Here is a 22,645-nt window from a genome sequence, read left to right on the forward strand (position 1 = left end):
GTCTGTTGAAAACACACTTTAAAAACACATTACATAATTAGTGCTGAATACACAAGTACATTCTATAAACCATCACATTGATTGTCTGCATTTGTTTGACTGGGCCTAAACATCTGAATGACACAGGTATTTTAAAAGGTTACCTTGAGTTTCATTTGAGCTCAGTTTCGCTGCACTTCTTCAGAGATTATCAACTACTGTGGCTTTAGGCTATCTGTTGTCATTTGTCAGCCAATCCACTCAGAACTGCAGCTCACTTCCACGGTATGTGCACACAACACACACATGCTATGTGCAAACAACACACATTTTCCCATTACACACATTTTACCCAATCAAGACATAATTACTAACCCATAAATACAGCCAAAACTCCTGTAAACAGGTAATATACTATAAGGCACAACACAGGACACTGATAAGCCTTATTTGCCATCAGGGCAGAAGTCATCAAAGCTGTGTCTGGTCAGGCTGAGGTACTGCAGCAGTCTGTCTGGGAGGGGTAGGTTATCCAGAGACCTGAGTCTGGACATACCCACCTGCTCACGGATCCTTACCCTACATAGGTGCATCAGTGGACGGGATGACACTGAGGAAACAACAGGGGACACTGTGTTAGATTGTCTCACCTGTGTGTGTGTATGTGTCTAGATGTACTCACATGACTTGGCCTTGATGCTGGGCCATTCCTTCCGGCCGCCCAGGATCTCGGTGAGTCTGGCACACAGTTGAACATTACCAACGTAGTCCAGCAGCAAGTCTACGATGGGCCCTTCCCAGTTACACATGGATGGTGATGAGATCAACTCACAAAACTAAGGGATATTAGGATGAACAGAAAGAAAAGATAATGAGCATCATGCCTTGTTTAAAAAATGTCTATCAAGTTCCCATAATAATTGTGATCACTGCAATATGAGCCTACTTTGCCTTACCTGTACTTTGCTGACAGCAGGTTCTGTGCAGGTTAGAAGAGACATGTCATTGGTGCATTTGTTGATGTCAATGCCTATGCTGCCCATGCTGTCCTGTGCTGGGTGTGGGCAGCAACCATAAGCACATCTGAAGCAGGCTTGGGCATCACAGCCCTTATCCAAAAGGCACTTGAGAAGTGGTAGGTTATTCATACAGAGTACAATAGCACCAGGGAAGGTGGTAGGACAGGATGGGATGCTGGTGTTAACATCGGCCCCATGCTCCAGCAGTAGAGAGACAGTCCTGGTACAACCGTGTCTTACAGCTGCTAGTAGAGGGTTGACTGGGTCCAGGCTCAGATTAGCACCAGCTTTCAGTAACATTTCTGCTGACTTCCTGCTCCCATTGGCAATGGCAAAGTAAAGTGGCGTGGTGCGGTGATCCGAATACTGCATGGAGCGATTGTGGGATAGTGTGGCATTGACGTCGGCTCCTGTCTTGAGCAGTATGGCTGTGACCATGTCCCTGTTGTGCTCTGCAGCCAGGTGGAGGGGGCTGATCCCACTGTGGCGAACTCTGGCCCGACTGGTGACCGGGACAAGCAGGGACACAATCCTGGAACAAGTGGACATTAGTACTGTACATAAGAGTAATACAACAGACAGACACGACAGGATAAATATAGTGCACTCTAACTTACTCATGGTGTCCATACTGAGCAGCAATGTGTAGAGGTAAGAGTCCTGTCTTGGTGGGTTTGTTGGCGTCTGTGTTGTGAGATAGTAGTAGCTCCACTATCTCCCTGTGGCCATCTTTACTGGCCTCATACAGGGCTGTAGCACCGTCACACGTCTGCATGTTGACGTCAGCACCTGGGGAAAAGAACACAACATCAGACACATCGCAAAGAACTGACTGAACACATCACTTAATTACTTTAAGATGCCATTGTCTGCGTGAATAAGGTGATAATTAACAGCCATATAGCAGGGATGCATTATGTGGCCATACATGTCATCTCAGACTCTTACAGAACTACACATAGTGAACCCTACCTTTCCTAATGAGGTACCGCAGGGCCTCTACACGTCCTTGCTGGACTGCTACTATTAGCGGTGTGATGCTGTAGGTATTAGGAGGGTTAATGGTGGCTCCTGCCCTAACCAGCATCTCACAGATCTCCATGTTGTCCCTGCACACTGCCTCATGGAGGGCTGTCCAGCCCCGGTTACACCTCTGGTTCACTGTGGCCCCGAATAACAGGATGAGGCTCACCATTTCCACGTTCTCCCGCTCACACGCTGGAAGGCATCAGAGGACATTGGGTTAGCCTGGCAGAAGACACCATGCTTCACCATAGGCCTACATCTATCTAAAAACAGAGGTACTATTATCTTCCACTCTCATGCTATAGCCTATTTGGAGAGATGTACCTTTGTTTAGGGGTGTCTCTTTGTTCTTGCTGCTGATGTCAGGGTCTGCCCCTGCCTGTAGAAGGCACTGCACACAGGACAAGTGCTGACCGGAAACTGACAGGAGAAGAGCAGTCTGTTCCTGGAGGGTGCGCTTGTCAACTGACCCTGGTTGGGCTGGAGAAGAAATATATGCATAGGCTACAATACACAAATGTAAACACACAATGCTTAAACATCATCCACAGCTTTCATAATATATAACAGTATGGTGTCTTCTTTCCACCATTTCATGATCCTCCAGTCTATTTCATTCAACCCCAATAATAAAGGCAAGGCTTTCCATTGACAGAAATTATGCTTCCAAAATGTACCTTTCATCAGTGCCTTTATGCATTCAGCTTGGCCATAATATGCAGCCTCATGCAAAGGTATCCATCCTTCTTTGTTCTCTTTCATCAGGCTGAGTGGTGCAGCCACTGACAGCTCTTTCACAGCTTGAGCATCTCCTCTCTGGATGGCAAACACTATTGGCTCTACATCCCTACAACAGAGGGAAGGCAAATGACTTGAAGAGACAAAACAGAATGTTGGTTAATAGATGCAGGTTTATGATACCAAGTTCTCTCATAAATCTAGTTTTTAATGTTTTTAAATAAAGAGTACAATCCCCGTGGACTAAATGAGTGTGGTCTGTTTCAGTGTATAAAAAAGACAACTAGGAAATATGTCTCTCTTATATCATCAATGATAATATATTTTGATTTACAAGGACACTACATTATGGCCCTTATATCTAACCACTGGCAACTAAAATAAAATCACTGATAGGCCGATTGCCCAGCGCTTCACAAGTAGCAAAATACTCACTCCGCTGACTCTGACGTAATGTCGTTCTGCCGTCGCCGCTCAGCACATCGTTTCTCATCGCTGGATAATTTACCTAAAGACGTATTGCCCTTGTTCCCACCATAACGAAATTGCGACAGATACTCAGAATAACTAAATCTCGTCATTCTTTTAGCGGCTCCACACGCGTAGTAGAGAACACATGGGGCAGAGCAGCGGTCGAGCAATGACAACAGCGGGGGGAGGATAGCCAGTGCTCAGCTGTGCTTTCAGAGATTATTTTAGGACTGCAATGACATGTGTGTGTGGGGGGTGGTGGCTACTATACCATATATGTCAAGGCACTCCAGCATAAGCCGCCCAAAGATAAAAGCAAATTGCATCAGGATACCTTGGGCATCTGTTCTCCACCCCATTCGTTTTTATTATGGCATTTGCTAACTGAACTGGCAGGTGTTTTTATATTATGATACATTTAAAATAGGTGTTATGTTAATGCTACTGGAATTGTCAATAACTTCAGAATGTAAAAAAATTGCAATGTTATTATAACAAAATTATAAACCCAACCCCATTTGGTGAAGAAGTCAAATTGTGGCTTCTTTACCTTATGCTTTTGTGCAAAAATGCTGACAGCATGGAAATCTTAACAATATGAGCATAAGTGCCTATTGTCTAAGCCTTGAACACTGCATCTTCAGAATACAACATAATGCCCTTCAGAGAGTTTGATGCCTACGGCTGCTGTATAACCCACCATATAGTGACAGGGGTTCAGAATTTAACTTCCTTTATCTTTGATGTAACTACGTGAAATAACATGTACCTGATCCTGCAGATTGTTACACATCTGATATAGTATAATGCACTCAATTATTTTGAACAAGAGAGTGATTATAAAGACATTTACATTTTCTGGGCTCACCTCAAAGAGTTGACGGATGAGTGGATTGTAGTGGGGTGAGTCCGAGAGTTAGAGGTATCTGTGTTATCAATATTTTGTCTTTGGCATAGTGTTCTGGACAGGCTGGCTGGGATGGTCCCATCGGTGGTCACCATGTTGCCCTCAACAACTAGGTTATGCAACACTTCCCTGTTGTCCTCATAGCCCAGTGATGAGCCTGTTGGTCCTGGAGTTGCAACAAAGGGACCTGGAAGGTAGTTAACAGCATGAATGAATTAATCATAAAACAAAATATTCCACTCAGTCTCAGTCATCAAACATAGAAGTGAAAATGTCCCTTTAAAATCCTGCAGTCACAAAATAAGATGGGAGAGACAGAGTGCACAACAAACTTAAGCAGCATCAACATACAGTAATACGTTTTCCGCATGTGGAGTAACCTCAGGGCCAGGCACTCCTGTGTTGATGTGAGAGAAAACAGCTATCTGTGCTGCCAGACTACAGAGAGCAAGCAGCCCCAGCAGTGGTGATGCCTTTTAAGGACATGTTTAGCTTTGTTTTGTCCTACTTGATTCTGCTGCACTAAAATCCTCTCTCTGGCTTGAAGGCTTGCATGGTTAAGGCAGAGGTTATGAAGGAGTATTACAATCACCCATACAACAGCTTGAATTACAGTCCCTGGTGATATACACAAACTTTTGTGACATAAGAGAATCACTCAATATTAAGAAAATAAACAGTCACCATCAAGAAATAACAAGATTAACTCTGCCAAAATGAAATGCAACATTTTATTAGACATTTTCCAAATCTATTTATGGGGAAGTAAAAAGCCTTCTCCAGTATATAAAAAAAAATGATATAGGCTAAAACATATTTACAGATTAACATGAGTATTATGCAGTGAATGTTGAATTTTTCCATCTATGTCATTCCCAAAGCTCTCTCTGACAGTCTCAGTATAACATTTCTACTCACCTCGGTTTCCAGAGCACCCCAAAGCATATTTCCAAGATCTGTTATTATTAGACAATAACACTGGTTGAGGCTGTGTTCATTTGGATTGATTGCTATTTTCTGTCCAACTTTACAATCAAGTAAATGTGTCTTGTTCTGTTTAAGATCCAATGTCATACCATTACCACTAGGCCTACAGTGGGGGGAAAAAAGTATTTAGTCAGCCACCAATTGTGCAAGTTCTCCCACTTAAAAAGATGAGAGGCCTGTAATTTTCATCATAGGTACACGTCAACTATGACAGACAAAATGAGATTTTCTTTTCCAGAAAATCACATTGTAGGATTTTTAATGAATTTATTTGCAAATTATGGTGGAAAATAAGTATTTGGTAAATAACAAAGGTTTCTCAATACTTTGTTATATACCCTTTGTTGGCAATGACACAGGTCAAACGTTTTCTGTAAGTCTTCACAAGGTTTTCACACACTGTTGCTGGTATTTTGGCCCATTCCTCCATGCAGATCTCCTCTAGAGCAGTGATGTTTTGGGGCTGTCGCTGGGCAACACGGACTTTCAACTCCCCTCCAAAGATTTTCTATGGGGTTGAGATCTGGAGACTGGCTAGGCCACTCCAGGACCTTGAAATGCTTCTTACGAAGCCACTCCTTCGTTGCCCGGGCGGTGTGTTTGGGATCATTGTCATGCTGAAAGACCCAGCCACGTTTCATCTTCAATGCCCTTGCTGATGGAAGGAGGTTTTCACTCAAAATCTCACGAAACATGGCCCCATTCATTCTTTCCTTTACACGGATCAGTCGTCCTGGTCCCTTTGCAGAAAAACAGCCCCAAAGCATGATGTTTCCACCCCCATGCTTCACAGTAGGTATGGTGTTCTTTGGATGCAACTCAGCATTCTTTGTCCTCCAAACACGACGAGTTGAGTTTTTACCAAAAAGTTCTATTTTGGTTTCATCTGACCATATGACATTCTCCCAATCCTCTTCTGGATCATCCAAATGCACTCTAGCAAACTTCAGACGGGCCTGGACATGTACTGGCTTAAGCAGGGGGACACGTCTGGCACTGCAGGATTTGAGTCCCTGGCAGCGTAGTGTGTTACTGATGGTAGGCTTTGTTACTTTGGTCCCAGCTCTCTGCAGGTCATTCACTAGGTCCCCCCGTGTGGTTCTGGGATTTTTGCTCACTGTTCTTGTGATCATTTTGACCCCATGGTTACGGCAGAGGGAGATTATCAGTGGTCTTGTATGTCTTCCATTTCCTAATAATTGCTCCCACAGTTGATTTCTTCAAACCAAGCTGCTTACCTATTGCATATTCAGTCTTCCCAGCCTGGTGCAGGTCTACAATTTTGTTTCTGGTGTCCTTTGACAGCTCTTTGGTCTTGGCCATAGTGGAGTTTGGAGTGTGACTGTTTGAGGTTGTGGACAGGTGTCTTTTATACTGATTACAAGTTCAAACAGGTGCCATTAATACAGGTAACGAGTGGAGGACAGAGGAGCCTCTTAAAGAAGAAGTTACAGGGCTGTGAGAGCCAGAAATCTTGCTTGTTTGTAGGTGACCAAATACTTATTTTCCACCATCATTTGCAAATAAATTCATTAAAAATCCTACAATGTGATTTTCTGGAGAAAAAAATCTCAATTTGTCTGTCATAGTTGACGTGTACCTATGATGAAAATGACAGGCCTCTCTCATCTTTTTAAGTGGGAGAACTTGCACAATTGGTGGCTGACTAAATACTTTTCCCCCCCACTGTACTTGAATGAAATACACTACCGGTCAAAAGTTTTAGAACACCTACTCATTCAAGGGTTTTTCTTTATTTTTACTATTTTCTACATTGTAGAATAATAGTGAAGACATCAAAACTATGAAATAACACATATGGAATCATGTAGTAACCAACAAAAGTGTTAAACAAATCAAAATATATTTTATATTTGAGATTCTTCAAATAGCCACCCTTTGCCTTGATGACAGCTTTGCACACTCTTGGCATTCTCTCAGCCACCTTCACTTGGAATGCTTTTCCAAAAGTCTTGAAGGAGTTCCCACATATGCTGAGCACTTGTTGGCTGCTTTTCCTTCACTCTGCCATCTGACTCATCCCAAACCATCTCAATTTGGTTGAGGTCGGGGGATTGTGGAGGCTAGGTCATCTGATGCAGCACTCCATCACTCTCCTTCTTGGTAATGAGTAGGTGTTCTAAAACGTTTGACCGGTAGTGTATGTCTCATTTTTTGGTGTCAAATGAACTAGACCCATGCCTACTGTAAGTCGCTCTGGATAAGAGCATCTGCTAAATGACTAAAAAAATAAAAATAAATACTGTATCTGGAAAATAATCTGAAGTCAAAACAGGATCAAGAAAAATGCTAGTGCCGATCAAGTTGGTTGCATACCTAACAATTATTGACCATGCATGCAGACATCTATATCTTCAAAATGAAATTTACAATAATTGTTCTATTTAAATTGAGACATAGTTCATGTGTTTGCAATATCAGTCAACAACCTATCAAGGCAAACTATGCTTTTTATGGAGTACGGCAGGTAGCTTAGTGGTTAAGCAGGTAGCTTAGTGGTTAAGAGCGTTGTGCCAGTAACCGAAAGGTCGCTGGTTCTAATCCCCGAGCCGACTAGGTAAAAAATCTGTCGATGTGCCCTTGAGCAAGGCATTTAACCCTAATTGCTCATGTAAGTCGCTCTGGATAAGAGCGTCTGCTAAATGACCAAAAAAAAAAAAAAAAAAGAGTACCTTTCACTTTATTTCCATCCCTGAAATAGAACGCCTCTCCGCAGTTGCTATGACAACGGAGAAACGATCCACTTGCATTCCCTCTTGCCTCCCCTCTGGTTCCTGGGAAACATGTAACACTTTTTCAGTAGTACACCCAATCCGGAAAGCCCTTTGTCGCTCACTTGTTCGTGTGCACGGAACCATTCTTTCAGGAACACAACGGGTGAGTTCGTAAATTCGCTCTGGCTATCTACTCCGATTTCAGAGCACTCTCGTCTGAGTGTGCCAGAGCGCATTATAACTTATGAATTTACGAACGCTCAACACTCGTTGAATATGGCTGGTGTTAGTAAACGTCGGCAAAAAAACAGTTGCAACGACTTCAAATATGGAGAATTTTCGTTTTATAAATACAGTTTGACCCACTGCATGGAAGAGTGGGTCAAAATTCTCCACAGCGACGTGAGACTGATTAACAACTACAGGAAGCATTTGGTTGGAGTCATTTCAGCTAAAGGTGGCACAACCAGTTATGCAAAAGAAGTAGAGAAAATTAGAAAGGGGGCAAATACTTTTTCACAGCACTGTACATTTGATGTGCATCATTTTTATGTCCAGTTATGGTGAAATGCAGCGGGATCCTCATCCTACTCATAAAAGTTTGAAAATATTAATTACACAGCTAATTTAACTACTAATTTCCCATTTAGGCCACTAGCAGAGTCCTGGAGACAGGAGTGAACACATTACAGAGGACCCTTGTCTTGAAGAAGCAGGTGGAAGTGGATTGTCAGCTGGCACAGAAACAGCAGGAATTCAGGTGAAATTATACAGATACTGTATAGGTTTAAAATAGAACCTACGGGGCCTCCTGAGTGGTGCAGCGGTCTAAGGCACTGCATCGCAGTGCTAGAGGCGTCATTACAGACCCGGGTTCGATCCCAGGCTGTGTCGCGAGCGGGAGACCCATGAGGCGGTGCACAATTTGTCCAGGTTAGGGGAGGGTTCCAATTGGTAGTTACAGTCTTGTCCCGTCGCTGCAACTACCCTATGGACTTGGGAGAGGCGAAGGTCGAGAGCCATGCGTCCTCCGAAACACGACCCGGCAAGCCGCACTGCTTCTTGACACACTGCTCGCTTAACCCGGAAGCCAGCCGCACCAATGTGTTGGAGGAAACACCGTACAGCTGGCGACCTGAAGTAAGCGTGCATGCGCCCGGCTGCCACAAGGAGTTGCTAGAGCGCGATGGGAGAAGGACATCCCAGCCGGCCAAACCTTCCCCTAACCCGGACGACGCTCGGCCAATTGTGCGCCGAACCCGGATCTGTAGTGAAGCCTCTAGCACTGCGATGCAATGCCTTAGACCGCTGCACCACTCGGCAGGCCACACAATACAATAAGTATGTTCGCTTTGAATGTAGATCACCTGGAGTATGGGGTAGACTCCCTGGTGATGCCCATCATACGGCGTCATGAGACCCTGTCCCTCACCCATCAGGATCCGGTGGAGCGCCTGGGCCAGCTGGTGGAGGAGCTGGAGCAGGGCCAGCGCAGCCTGGACAGTCTGAAGCAGGAGCACAACACAAACAAGCTGGTCAGACATACAAATACATGCTTAGAAATGCATGTACATTGTGCTCTATATGTGCTAATGATAAATAATTTCATTTCGGTTAATGAATTGTGTGGGGCCAGGTTAGACTGTGTTATCTTCTTTCCCTCTGAGGCAGATGACGAACAGGGAGCTGTCTGAACTGCATAACCAGTGGGATAGAGCCAAGGAGAAAAACAAACAGACTAAGATTAACCTGATGATGCACCAAGGCCAGTCCCGAGACTCCAGAATACATTCTGGAGAGGGCAGACATAGAGAAGAGAGCAACACAACTGATAGACAAGTGCCACAGAGAACATAGGATCACTGAAAAACATTAACAGTAAAACACAACTAAAGAGCACCAGCAAGACCAGTGGGAAGAGTGGACTGTATAGTTGAGCAATGCTGAATAGGCCTTTTACGAGTTTGTGGAGAAACATTTACACACATGAATACAACCATGCAGATGTATTGTACACACACATGGTAAAGGGAGTGAGTGCAATATAAGTTACTTTTAACTTTTCTTTAAGGTTGTTGTAATAGTGTTATAATATTATAGTGTGGTGATAAGTTGCTGAAGGAAATTGTTGTGGTTGTACCATGCAGTTGTACATGCATTTCTCATATAGCCTAATCAAAGATTGATGATAAAAAATTGATAGGATGAATTCAAATGTTCATTAGTTTGCTTTATTCATTTAAAAATATTACAAATGTTCATCTGACAAAATGTATTTGAACTGACCTCTTTGAAATGAATAAAAACAAATAAATATGATGAAATTGTGGTTCTGTGAAATTAAGACTACTGAATGGACTACATATGGTCGTTGTAATCAACACAAATGTAAAAATACTACACTGTAGTACACAGACAAATCTAGGCCTGTGCACTCATGGATACAATGAATGTACTGTCCCTTTAAACACAAAGCACGTGGCAGTTCTAAATATCCGGTTGTTGTTAATGTTGCTCGAAGATGTATTTATTATTTTTATATATATTTTAAAAGCAAAGTACAAGGGAGTAAGTAATACTCCAGTCTAGTAGGTGGCGGTAATGCAACATTTATTGGATGCCAACCGCCGTTAACCCTCATCGAAGAAGAATGTTGCTCGAAAATGAAAGAATTCTAGAATGTCTCTCGATGTTACTCATCATTCCACTGTTACTTTGTTGCGTACAACAGTCGTGTTCTGTCTTACCACGCGCTTAGCCCGCGAGACAGGATGACAAACGTGAAAACATTTAAATCGGTTTCTACTTAGCTAGCTACCTATCCATGTTTATCTTTGTAGCATGCTAACCTAGCCTCATCAAGGTTGAAAGAAAATAATTCGACTATTCTTTGAGACGCCTCAAGTATGGTAATGTTATCTTTAAGCAACAACAAAAAGATGTAAACGTAGGAATTAACAAAGCATGTTTTACTATTGTCATGCAACCATTTATTTTAGACTTAATTTAGCCAATGACTTTTCTTCACAGACGGACGCAGGCCAGTTTGTTTCAAGTAGAGAAGAAATATCTACATATCTGCTGGAGGTGGAAGATGCAAAGTATCGGGTAATAATGCCTATTTATATAGCTTTTGAAAAAGGCTCACAAGAGCATGTGAATTCAGGTTTGGCCTAAATTAGGCTATTAAAACATACATAAAGCTTACATGTCTGTTGTGGGATCTCTGACATCTTTGGATAGATATTCCTTGGGTATCTTAAAACAGATTGAACTATATTGAAGAAAAATATAAAACGTAACATGTAACCAGATTTTACTGAGTTACAGTTCATATAAGGAAATCAGTCAATTGAAATACATTAATTAGAACCCTAATCTATGGATTTCACAACTGGGAGTACAGACACGCATCTGTTGGTCACAGATACCTTAAAAAAAAGAAAGGTAGGGGCATGGATCAGAAAAGCAGTCATATCTGGTGTGACCACCATTTGCCTCATGCAGCGCGTTGATCAGGCTGTTGATTGTGGCCTGTGGAATGTTGTCCCACTCTTCAATGGCTGTGCAAAGTTGCTAGATATTGTCAGGAACTGGAGCACGCTGTCGTACACGTCAATCCAGAGCATCCCAAACATGCTCAGTGCGTGACGTGTGGTGAGTATGCAGGCCATGGAAGAACTGGACATTTTCAGCTTCCAGGAATTGTGTACAGATCCTTCCGACATGGGGCAGTGCATTATCATTCTGAAACATGAGGTGATGGTGGCGGATGAATGGCACAACAAGGGGCCTCAAGATCTCGTCCACGGTATCTCTGTGCATTCAAATAGCCATAGATAAAATGCAATTGTGTTCGTTGTCCGTAGCTTATGCCTGCCCATAACATAACCCCACCGCCACCATGGGGCACTCTGTTCACAACGTTGACATCAGCAAACTGCTCGCCCACACGACGCCATACACATGGTCTGCATTCTCTGGCAACAGATCTGTTGGACATTCCTGCAGTCAGCATGCCAATTGCACGCTCCCTCAAAACTTGAGAAATCTGTGGCATTGTGTTGTGTGACAAAACTTCACATTTTAGAGTGGCCTTTTATTGTCCCCAGCACAAGGTGCACCTGTGTAATGATCATGCTGTTTAATCAGCTTCTTGATATGCCACACCTGTCAGGTGGATGTATTATCTTGGTAAAGGAGAAATGCTCACTAACAGGGATGTAAACAAATTTGTGCACAACATTTGAGAGAAAAGCTTTTTGTGCATATGGAACATTTCTGGGATCAACACTTTACATGTTGCGTTTATATTTTTGTTCAGTGTAAATTACACTGTAAAAGGAAACTGTAAAGTAGTGTTAACAAATTACATAATGGACTAACTAGTTAATCAAATCAAATACATATTAAATGTAAGACAGGCTAGTGAAATTAAAGTACTTGAATTTGTCAAATTCACCGACATCTCTTGTTTTGAAGGAGATTTGCAGCCAGTATAAGTCCATGAGAAAAATCAGGGGAGATGGCAATTGCTTTTACAGAGCCCTTTGCTTTGGACACCTGGAATCATTGTTACAAAATGATAGAGCTTTGCAAAGGTAAATTCCTTCCTAGTATTCCTATATTTTGCCATGTGTAATGTGCATTCATAGAATGTTTTGGATTCCAAGAATGTGCCTTTACCTGTGTGGCTTTGCCACTTCAAAATAATGGAGGAAGATGTATAATTTTCTCTATCTCAGATTCAAAGAAACAGTGAAACAAAGTGGCAGAGAGTTATTGACTGCAGGCTTTGATGAGAGCTCTTTCAAAGACTTGCTCGACATGGTAAGTCTATATTTAACTACCTTTGTACTATTTTTTGTTAAATCGAATAATGCACCTTCTTCACAATAAAGATGACAAGTCACATTTTCTTTAACCGTCACACATGTAATTGAAGCCTGTTTTAATTAGCGGACAATTCATCTTTTAGTTTGTAGGTGTTTTGGAACAATGTGAAGCTGATGACCAGGGTGACGCGTTGCTCCAGCTCTTTAATGAGCAAACTACCTCTGACAGTATGGTGCAATACCTCAGGCTGCTCACCTCAGCCTACCTGCAAAACCATGCCGACTTCTTCAGCCACTTTGTGGAGGCACCCAGTCTCAAGGTTTACTGCACTCGGGTCAGTATGAGTTGCCCATAAGACCATATTGCGGTCAACTTCTGTTTTATTAATGTGCTATGGAAGTGTGCCGGGTGCTGCTGATACTGTTCTCCAAAGACAATCAGACCTCGTCAAGGAGTCTCTCACCACTCAAAACTAATGTCTGAAAGTGTTGTGCTGCTTTCTAGTGGTGGTGCAATAAATTGAAAAGAATTGGGGTGTTTTAGGGATAAATTTTTTTGTAGCTGTACTTTGATCAACCCATCAAAACAATTCTGTTTCTGCTTGGGTATATACTTACAATGTCCATTCTTGACTTATCCAGGAAGTGGAAACCATGGCGATGGAGTGTGACCACGTAGATATCCTGGCTCTGTCGGAGGCCTTAGGAGTTAGCATCCACATTGCTTCCGTGGAGGGAGGAGATGGACAGCGACTGGCCCACCACACGATCCCAGAGGGAGCGGAGCCCTCCCTACACCTCCTATACAAAACAGCCCACTATGACATTCTCTACCCACATTGCCATTGAGGGGCCTGATCAAGGCCTCCACTTATCTCAGGTTTACCGGTAGTTATGTGTTCAAATAAATGTACATTGTGATTAAGAAGTTTCTCAAACAAATGTTTGTCGCATTGTTTTGTAATATACAGTGAACGCATATGCGGTAGACTCCGCTAGACTTTCTTTAATGTCAAAAAAAAGTATTTATTCAAAAACACAAGACTGATATCTTTTAAAATCATTTGTGAAAATGTTACAATAATTGCACTGTATTTCCATTTATATAAATTCAATCTCAGACATTCTCATTGAGACTACACTCATTTCTAACATACTACTGCTGCTGCTTCTTTTGTTTCTGTCTTTTCTTCTGATTGGAGACACTGGTCAAGGCCGTTTCCAAACCATGTAGGGGCATGTTGGGCAGGGAGAGCTTACCCATCTGTGTGGGGTACTTGGTCTTCATCACATTCTTGAATACAGGCTGAGAAATCAGGTGTTTCAGGTGCTTCTTCATGCCCTTCACCATCTTCTGCTGCTGCCTGTCGTCATCCTCATCCTTCCTCCCCCCTAAAATAAACAAATGTCAGTTTACTCTGATCTATTTATGCAAGTCCCTCTTATTTCTGGGTTTCTCATGAGGCAACCTCCCACTCCTAGATAACTAATTTAATGATGTAGTCTTACCAAGCAAAACATCATCATCCAGGTCCACCTCCAGAGCTTCTGCTGCTTGCTTAAACCAAGAGTTGTGCTGCTTCTCTCTGCTGTTGTGGAACTCAATCTTCTCTATCTTCCTGGCCATGTTGACTCGCTCCTGTCAAGGCAGATACAAAACAACATTTTACCATATTTCATTTTCATGAAAGATAAGTACATCTGTGCAGCTCCTAGCTCAGATCGACCATCGTGATCAAATACAGGTGCCTGGCCTTGCTAGGTGCCTACCTTGATGGCAGCCATGCACTTGCTCTGTATGGGGAACATGGGGACCTCCTCGTCCTTTCCCAGAGCTCTGTAGATTTTCTTGAAGTTCATCATGTCATCTGGCCCAACCAGGAGCAAACTGAGACCCTCTTTGGTGGCTCGTGCAGTCCTACCACTGCGGTGGACATAAGTCTCTGACGTTCTGGGAACCTGAGACACACAAGAAAGTTATTAATTTGAGGAATAACTGTTAGAGACAAAGAATGACAGGAAGCCACAAAAGGTGTCAAAAGGCATACCTGGTAATGAATGACATGTTGAACATTTGGAATATCAAGGCCTCTTGCCGCCACGTCAGTTGTCAGGAGCACACAGCTGTAAAGATCAATGTTTATCGTAGTCAACATAGTTTATGGTACAGACAAAAAGTTGCTGATCCACTCAAGGCTAATCCAATGCATACCTCAAAACAGATATGGATAATAACTAGCCTGCAGCATATACATGTCCTTCTTCTATGACTCACCTCTCCCTCTCAGCGAACCTCTCAAGGTTCTTTAGGCGCTGCTTCTGGTGCATGTTGGCATGCAGTGGCAGTGGAGTACGGTCCAGGATGACCAGCAGAGAGTTAAGCCGCTTGATGCAGTCAATACTGTTGGCAAACACCATAGTCCGGCCTGGATACTGGAGCAGGAAGTAGTACAGGAAGAAATCCTTCTCTTCCTTTTCACAGTGTATCCGTGTCTCAGTCAGGGTCTCGACTGTAGCCTCCTTCCGGGTCAGATCAATTACTTTAGGTTTGGACCTGATCCCCACTTTCTCCATAAGGACCTCCAGCTTGCTCCGCTGGTCCACCTTCTTGCCCTTCTTCTGCAAGACGCGGGTGGGCAAGCTGTGGGCCATGGTCAGAGTGGCGGAAAACACAAATGTCTGCCTCTTTGGGTTAAACTGGACAGTGTTCAGCATCTCCAGCAGACTTTCCAGCTCAGCAAAATGGCCTCTTTCCACCATGCGGTCTGCTTCGTCAATGACTAGGCACCTATGGGAAAAAAAATTGTTTTACTGATTTACAATCATGAAGCAAAAATTAAACTTTTCAGGCCAGATATGGACAAACACCTGCATTGAACATGCATTATACCAAATTAAACCCACTACTGATTACCTGAGCTGCCTTAGGTTCACCAGATGTGGATGCCTCTCTTTGATCATCTCCCACAGGCGTCCTGGAGTGGCAATGACAATCTCAGGTCTGCGTTTCAGCATCCTGATCTGTTTCTGCTGAGCCATTCCACCCACCACAATCGCTGTTTTTATACCTGCACACAGGGAAACAAATCTATTAAATCTATTCATTTAAATAGCTTTGTGAAATCCCATTCAAATCCGATTCTTGAAAACCCACATCTACATCACAAAAAGGGTAATCAATAAATAAGAACAATCAGTGGCTTCAATGCCTTTAGCACTCACCAGTAAACTTGGCCACAGCATCAATGTGATGTTTCACTTGTACAGCCAGCTCCCTGGTCGGGCAGAGAACCAATCCTAACAATGGCTGTTTCTCACTGACTTTCAGAGTCTCTTCTGCTGAGTTGTCAAAGTCAAACTCCATATTCTCAATGACTTTGACGCACCCAATCTTTTCAGAGTCACTCTCATCCTCATGATATATTTCTTCATCCTCCTTAATTATTTCTTTGTCCTCCTCATCAGCAGCAGCATCTTTGTCTTCCTCTGCCACATCTTCAGTACCCTGCTCTTGTGGATCTCCCTGCTCTCTGGTTTCCTCAGTGCAGGCCTCAGACTTAGCAGGGGTCTCTGGAGCTGCCTCAGCGACCTCTGTGCTGGTGTCCATGGAAATACTTTTCTCAGTGTCTACAGATTCCTCCACCGTCAGCAGGTACAGGCTTTCCACCTGTGTTCCTGGCTCAGTCTGGCCATCTGTCGCCCCCTCACTTTCATCTGCTCTCTTCTTCCACTCCAGGATATGATGGATCATGGGGATGCCGAAAGACAGTGTCTTACCACTACCCGTCTCGGCGGCCCCAACAATGTCCATATGGTCTCTGATAGCAGGTGGCAATGCCAGAGCTTGAATGGCCGTGGGTGATCCGAATCCTAGACTGCTCAGTGCCTTCAACACTTGGTCAGGGACAAACAGATCCTTCCACGCTGTCACATCTGAGTTTTGGTCAGAACCAGAGCGTGCCGCATTGGTCCAATTCTTTGCTTTCTTTTTGGAGAGTTTAGCCACTTTGCATTGAGGGGGTAACTCTGTCTGTTGCTCCTGCTCGGTCTGTTGCTCATGTTCTATCTGGGACTCTGGGACTTTTTGCTTTTCTACCTCTCTTTTCTTTTTCCTCTTTTTGCCATCAGTCTTCGTATTGTTTGATTGTGGCTGAGCATCCTCTGGACACATTACAGCATTTTGTGACACAGTTTCTTCAGGGGCTTCTTCCTCCTTAACCACAACCTTTTCTTCCTCCTTGACAACTTTCTCTGAACCATTTCCAAGGTTTTGGACCTCGTTACTCACCTCCTCACTTTTCACTTCACTGTCCGCAGAGATGTCATCCTGTGTGGTTGGGTCATTTTGTTGGGCTGTTTTCTTTTTATTATTCTTCCTCTTCTTTTTAGCTGCTTTTTCAGATGTTTCATTTTTGTCGCTACCTCCCTCACATACCTCTTCCTGTTTCCCTCCATCCTTATCTCCCTCACTTGCTTTTCTTTTCTTAGCTTTTTTCTTCTCTTTTCTTTCTTCTCGCTTCTTTTTGTCTTTTTCTGCTTTATCTTTAGCTTTAGTTTCTTCCTTGGCAGAATCTATCAGTCGGTAGTCTGTCAGCTCCTCAAAACAGACCAGTCCCCCCATACCCTCTTCAGAGAAGAGACTGGGGTCCAGCTCTACTGCTTTCCAGCTGCCCTTCACATGGATCCCCCGTTTGGCTGACTTTGGACGGGTGAAAGAGCGTACATTTTTAATCTGACTCCTGTTGGACTTCATTTTCCTATGAATAGATAAGAACAGTTCCACTGTTGACATGATGAAGACTACATTCATGATAAACAGTAGAATTTAAAAAATGGTGGTGTATTCCAATTAGATATTTTGATCTTAGTACAGTACTTGGAGCAGGCTAGATTGTTACAAAAAGTGTCTATACATTTCAGTCATTTAGCACACTCCATTCCCGGGAGTTACAAGTTTGCCTATGCAAAACGTCACCAGAGATTTTTTTACTAACCTGGTATTGGCAATACTATCTTCGTTCTCGATTCGTCCAAACATGTATCTTCTAAAATGTCTGTGTCCAGTTGCAGGTGGTCCGTTTTAATTTAGAAAATGTTCCTTTAAAATAAAGAATTGTTTTGCTCCATGTAGTAATCCAACAATGTGTATGCCGCCATCTTGTCTATTTCAAATATTCTCTCATTGATTGAGACAGGTGGGTCCACCACAAAGGGCCGCATGTCATGATGAAACTCACCTGTCTAGATAAATGAGAGAAGATTTGAAATAGATAAGATGGCGGCGTACACATTGTTGGATTACTTCACGGAGCAAAACATTTATTTTATTTTAATAACTGAACATTTTCTAAATTTAAATGCACCACCTGCAACTAGACAGACATTTTAGATACTATATTCATTCTCGATTTGGCCAAACATGTATCACCAATACCAGGTTAGTTAAAATCTCTGGCGACGTTTTGAATAGGCAAATCATCTAGTTATGATTTTTTTAAACGCATGAATTGGTACGTACTCTATTTGATGAAAACAAATTGAATAAAATGGAACTATTCATTATCTAAACGCTGACAGGTGTAATCTAACTAGCAAGAATGACAGATAAGAAAAACACATCAGCATGGTAACGTTAGCTAGCTACTAATTTACAGTAGCTATGTTAGCTACTGTATAGCTGTCCACATGACACTTTTCTCGCAGCCAGCACCACAAATTAATACATATTCAATACAGTGCCATGAAATATAGCGGCATAAAAAAATGTACAAATAAATATAAACTACCTTTGACTGCTTACAGGACTTTCATCTGATAAATCACACGACTTGACTGGACTCATGCATGACACGAGGACGCAGCCATTGCAGTTGTGATCGCGTTCTTCTTCGGTGTGGTTTTTTCGGCGGTTGGCAACCAAAGTTATTGGTGCATTACCGCCACCTACTGTGCTGAATGGCGTGTGGACCAGAGACAGGGAGGACCTAAATCCTACCTGCAAGCCCCGTTCCTCTAAGAAAACAAAACAAAATATTGGATACTGTATCTGTTGATGTTCTACTCAATAAACTCTTTACACTCAAATCCTGTATACCATTTTCTCTCAAACATATTCTCAATCACTCTCTCCCTCTCATACTGCCCACACTGTATCAACAAATTGTTTCCTCTTTCTATTTACTGGCAATAATCACTCCTGTTGGATGATTCCTATCAGATGTACATTATGATGAAACATGGTGACGCCCCAAAATTGCCTACCCTGGAAGCGTGTGTTTCAGACATAAGGAAGAGGATGGCCGCAAATGTTTTACTTTTAAACTCTGACAAAACAGAGATGCTAGTTCTAGGTCCCAAGAAACAAAGAGATCTTCTATTTAATCTGACAATTAATCTTGATGGTTGTACAGTCGTCTCAAATGAAACTGTGAAGGACCTCGGCGTTACTCTGGACCCTGATCTCTCTTTTGACGAACATATCAAGAATATTTCAAGGGCAGCTTTTTTCCATTATCGTAACATTGCAAAAATTATAAAACGTTTCTCCAAAAATTATGCAGAAAAGCTGATCCATGCTTTTGTCACTTGTAGATTAGACTACTGCAATGCTGTACTCTCCGGCTACCTGGATAAAGCACTAAATAAACTTCAGTTAGTGCTAAATACGGCTGCTAGAATCTTGACTAGAACCCCAAAATGCGATCATTTTACTCCAGTGCTAGCCTCTCTACACTGGCTTCCTGTTAAGGCTAGAGCTGATTTTAAGGTTTTACTGCTAACCTACAAAGCATTACATGGACTTGCTCCTACTTATCTCTCCGATTTGGTCCTGCCATACATACCTTCACATATACGGTCACAAGACGCAGGCCTCCTTATTGTCCAGCAAACAGCTGGAGGAAGGGCTTCTCCTATAGAGATCAATTTGTATAGACTGGTCTGCCTATCCATGTGAGAGACGCAGACTCGGTCTCGACCTTTAAGTCTTTACTGAAGACTCATCTCTTCAGTAGGTCCTATGATTGTGTGTAGTCTGGCCCAGGGGTTCGAAGGTGAACGGCAAGGCACTGGAGTGACGAACCACCCTTGCTGTCTCTGGCTGGCTCCCCTCTCTCCACTGGGATTCTCTGCCTCTGACCCTATTAGTTGGACTGAGTCACTGGCTTACTAGTGCTCTTCCATGCCGTCCCTAGGAGGGGTGAGTCACGCCATGACAGGCTTTTGTCGCTATACTCGACTTGAGTGGGTTGAGTCACTGAAGTGTTCTTCCTGTTCGGTTTTGCGCCCCCTCGGGCTCATGCGGTGGAGGAGATCTTCGTGGGCTACACTCAGCCTTGTCTCAGGGTAGTAAGTTGGTGGTCTGTTGATATCCCTTTAGTGGTGTGGGAGCTGTGCTTTGACAAAGTGGGTGGGGTTATATCCTGCCTGGTTGGCCCTGTCTGGGGGTATCGTCAGACAGGGCCACAGTGTCCCCCGACCCCCCTGTCTCAGCTCCAGTATCTATGCTGCAATAGTTTAGGGTCGGTCTGTCCTATCTGGTGACATTTTCCGGTCTTGTCTTGTGTCCTGTGTGAACGTAAGTATGCTCCCTCTAATTCTCCCATCTCTCTCTCTCCATCTCTCCCCTCCCAGAGGACCTGAGTCCTAGGACCATGCCTCAGGACTACCTGGCCTGATGACTCCTGGATGTCCCCATCCCCAGTCCACCAGGTCGTGCTACTGCTGTTTTGCCTGTGTCTATGGAACCCTGACCTGTTCACCAGACATGCTACCTTGTCGTGCTGCTGCTCCAGTTTCAACTGTTCTCTCTGCGGCTATGGAACCCTGTCCTGTTCACCGGACGTGCTACCTAGTCCCGGACCTGCTGTTTTCAACCCCCTCTCTCCCTCTCTCTCTCTCTCTCTACCGCACCTGCTGTCTCGACCTCTGAACACTCAGCTATGAAAAACCAACTGACATTTACTCCTGAGGTGCTGACCTGTTGCACCCTCTACAACCACTGTGATTATTATTTTACCCTGCTGGTCATCTATGAACGTTTGAACATTTAAACATTTAAGTCATTTAGCAGACGCTCTTATCCAGAGCGACTTACAAATTGGTGCATTCAACTTAGGATAGCCAGTGGGATAACCACCCTTAAAAAAAAAAATTAATGGGGGGTGGGGAGAGAAGGATTACTGTTATACTATTCCAGGTATTCCTTAAAGAGGTAGAGTTTCAAGTGTCTCTGGAAGGTGGTCAGTGACTCCGCTGTCCTGGCGTCGTGGGGGAGCTTGTTCCACCATTGGGGTGCCAGAGCAGCGAATAGCTTTGACTGGGCTGAGCGGGAACTGTGCTTCCGTAGAGGTAGGGGGGCTAGCAGGCCAGAGGTGGATGAACGTAGTGCCCTCGTTTGGGTGTAGGGTCTGATCAGAGCCTGAAGGTAAGGAGGTGCCATTCCCCTCACAGCTCCGTAGGCAAGCACCATGGTTTTGTAGTAGATGCGAGCTTCAACTGGAAGCCAGTGGAGTGTGCAGAGGAGCAGTGTGACATGAGAGAACTTGGGAAGGTTGAACACCAGACGGGCTGCGGCGTTCTGGATAAGTTGTAGGGGTTTAATGGCACAGGCAGGGAGCCCAGCCAACAGCAAGTTGCAGTAATCCAGACGGGAGATGACAAGTGCCTGGATTAGGACCTGTGCCGCTTTCTGTGTAAGGTAGGGTCGTACTCTACGAATGTTGTAGAGCATGAACCTGCAGGATCGGGTCACCGCTTTGATGTTAGCGGAGAACGACAGGGTGTTGTCCAGGGTCACGCCAAGGTTCTTTGCACTCTGGGAGGAGGACACAATGGAGTTGTCAACCGTGATGGCGAGATCATGGAGCGGGCAGTCCTTACCCGGGAGGAAGAGCAGCTCCGTCTTGCCGAGGTTCAGCTTGAGGTGGTGATCCGTCATCCACACTGATATGTCTGCCAGACATGCAGAGATGCGATTCGCCACCTGGTTATCAGAAGAAAGAAAATTAATTGTGTGTCATCTGCGTAGCAATGATAGGAGAGACCATGTGAGGATATGACAGAGCCAAGTGACTTGGTGTATAGAGAGAATAGGAGAGGGCCTAGAACTGAGCCCTGGGGGACACCAGTGGTGAGAGCGCGTGGTGCGGAGACCGATTCTCGCCACGCCACCTGGTAGGAGCGACCTGTCAGGTAGGACGCAATCCAAGAGTGAGCAGCGCCGGAGATGTCCAACTCGGAGAGGGTGGAGAGGAGGATCTGATGGTTCACAGTATCAAAGGCAGCAGATAGGTCTAGAAGGATAAGAGCAGAGGAGAGAGAGTTAGCTTTAGCAGTGCGTAGAGCCTCCGTGACACAGAGAAGAGCAGTCTCAGTTGAATGACCAGTCTTGAAACCTGACTGGTTTGGATCAAAAAGGTCATTCTGAGAGAGATAACAGGAGAGTTGGCTAGAGACGGCACGCTCAAGAGTTTTGGAGAGAAAAGAAAGAAGGGATACTGGTCTGTAGTTGTTGACATCTTGAAGAACGATCTGGCCTTAATGGCCATGTACTCTTATAATCTCCACCCGGCACAGGAAAGGACTGGCCACCCCTTAGAGCCTGGTTCCTCTCTAGGTTACTTCCTTCGTTCCTGCTTTTTCTATGGAGTTTTTCCTAGCCACCGTGCTTCTATATCTGCATTGCTTGCTGTTTGGGGTTTTAGGCTGGGTTTCTGTAAAAGCACTTTGTGACATCTGCTGATGTCACATTTGATTGATTGATTGATTGAGATGTAATGACTTATTCAGCCGGCTGTGTCCCACCCTAAGTCTAGTAAAGGCATCCTCCTCTCTTCTGTCTTGTGCTGTCTTCCTCCCATCACTGACTTTTCTCTGTATTTGGAAGAGCAACCTTGACTCAGGGGTAGACGTAACATAGTAAAAGTAAATCCGGGACACTCTAATCAG

The 22,645-nt window shown here is 43.9% G+C and overlaps 3 protein-coding genes and 1 long non-coding RNA gene across 8 annotated transcripts; 2 read left to right on the plus strand and 2 right to left on the minus strand.

The window, feature by feature from the left end:
- Position 1: 1 nt before the first annotated feature.
- LOC121539320 (ankyrin repeat and SOCS box protein 2) lies at positions 2 to 9,313 on the minus strand. 4 transcript variants are annotated; one of them, XM_041847725.2, is made up of 9 exons: positions 9,230 to 9,313; positions 4,102 to 4,327; positions 2,702 to 2,871; positions 2,349 to 2,504; positions 1,971 to 2,216; positions 1,616 to 1,787; positions 936 to 1,530; positions 662 to 815; positions 2 to 589 (listed from the first exon to the last, which is right to left on the minus strand). In XM_041847725.2, the coding sequence occupies exons 2-9, from the start codon at positions 4,233 to 4,235 to the stop codon at positions 426 to 428; spliced, it is 1,791 nt and encodes a 596-aa protein (XP_041703659.1). In that variant the 5' UTR covers positions 4,236 to 4,327; positions 9,230 to 9,313; the 3' UTR covers positions 2 to 425. The 4 variants fall into 4 exon arrangements, with proteins under 4 accessions (XP_041703659.1, XP_041703656.1, XP_041703657.1 ...); XM_041847722.2 differs by lacking the exon at positions 9,230 to 9,313 and adding an exon at positions 4,492 to 4,579; XM_041847723.2 differs by lacking the exons at positions 4,102 to 4,327; positions 9,230 to 9,313 and adding an exon at positions 3,198 to 3,544 and having other exon boundaries at positions 2,702 to 2,895.
- LOC121539324 lies at positions 7,815 to 10,164 on the plus strand. The gene is made up of 4 exons (XR_005995351.2): positions 7,815 to 8,025; positions 8,513 to 8,622; positions 9,225 to 9,397; positions 9,534 to 10,164. It is a non-coding gene; the product is annotated as an uncharacterized LOC121539324 (long non-coding RNA).
- Positions 10,165 to 10,445: 281 nt separating this feature from the next.
- On the plus strand, positions 10,446 to 13,827 carry LOC121539321 (ubiquitin thioesterase OTUB2-like). Its single transcript, XM_041847726.2, has 6 exons — positions 10,446 to 10,771; positions 10,893 to 10,970; positions 12,345 to 12,463; positions 12,608 to 12,692; positions 12,841 to 13,032; positions 13,340 to 13,827. Exons 1-6 carry the CDS (start codon positions 10,769 to 10,771, stop codon positions 13,544 to 13,546), a joined length of 684 nt encoding a protein of 227 aa, XP_041703660.1. The 5' UTR covers positions 10,446 to 10,768; the 3' UTR covers positions 13,547 to 13,827.
- On the minus strand, positions 13,691 to 18,596 carry LOC121539319 (ATP-dependent RNA helicase DDX24). Of its 2 annotated transcripts, XM_041847721.2 has the most exons (9): positions 18,484 to 18,572; positions 17,692 to 17,938; positions 15,920 to 17,454; positions 15,612 to 15,765; positions 14,973 to 15,485; positions 14,746 to 14,821; positions 14,468 to 14,656; positions 14,207 to 14,336; positions 13,691 to 14,089 (listed from the first exon to the last, which is right to left on the minus strand). In XM_041847721.2, the coding sequence occupies exons 2-9, from the start codon at positions 17,733 to 17,735 to the stop codon at positions 13,854 to 13,856; spliced, it is 2,877 nt and encodes a 958-aa protein (XP_041703655.2). In that variant the 5' UTR covers positions 17,736 to 17,938; positions 18,484 to 18,572; the 3' UTR covers positions 13,691 to 13,853. The 2 variants fall into 2 exon arrangements, with proteins under 2 accessions (XP_041703655.2, XP_041703653.2); XM_041847719.2 differs by lacking the exon at positions 17,692 to 17,938 and having other exon boundaries at positions 18,484 to 18,596.
- Between the last annotated feature and the right edge of the window lie 4,049 nt (positions 18,597 to 22,645).

Source organism: Coregonus clupeaformis, chromosome 25 (genome assembly GCF_020615455.1).
Source record: "Coregonus clupeaformis isolate EN_2021a chromosome 25, ASM2061545v1, whole genome shotgun sequence".
Classification (NCBI taxonomy): domain Eukaryota; kingdom Metazoa; phylum Chordata; class Actinopteri; order Salmoniformes; family Salmonidae; genus Coregonus; species Coregonus clupeaformis.

Coding starts and splice junctions, on each gene's coding strand:
- LOC121539320 (XM_041847722.2), bottom strand. Junction 2,505..2,701: donor CATAAAGGCACTGATGAAAG/GTACATTTTGGA, acceptor TTTCTTCTCCAG/CCCAACCAGGGTCAGTTGAC. Junction 1,531..1,615: donor GCTCAGTATGGACACCATGA/GTAAGTTAGAGT, acceptor CACTTGTTCCAG/GATTGTGTCCCTGCTTGTCC.
- LOC121539321 (XM_041847726.2), top strand. Junction 10,971..12,344: donor TGGAAGATGCAAAGTATCGG/GTAATAATGCCT, acceptor CTTGTTTTGAAG/GAGATTTGCAGCCAGTATAA. Junction 12,464..12,607: donor AATGATAGAGCTTTGCAAAG/GTAAATTCCTTC, acceptor TCTCTATCTCAG/ATTCAAAGAAACAGTGAAAC.
- LOC121539319 (XM_041847719.2), bottom strand. CDS start 18,539: ATGAGTCCAGTCAAGTCGTGTGATTTATCAGATGAAAGTCCTGTAAGC. Junction 17,455..18,483: donor AGTCCTGTAAGCAGTCAAAG/GTAGTTTATATT, acceptor ATCTATTCATAG/GAAAATGAAGTCCAACAGGA. Junction 14,090..14,206: donor GGATGATGATGTTTTGCTTG/GTAAGACTACAT, acceptor TGTTTATTTTAG/GGGGGAGGAAGGATGAGGAT.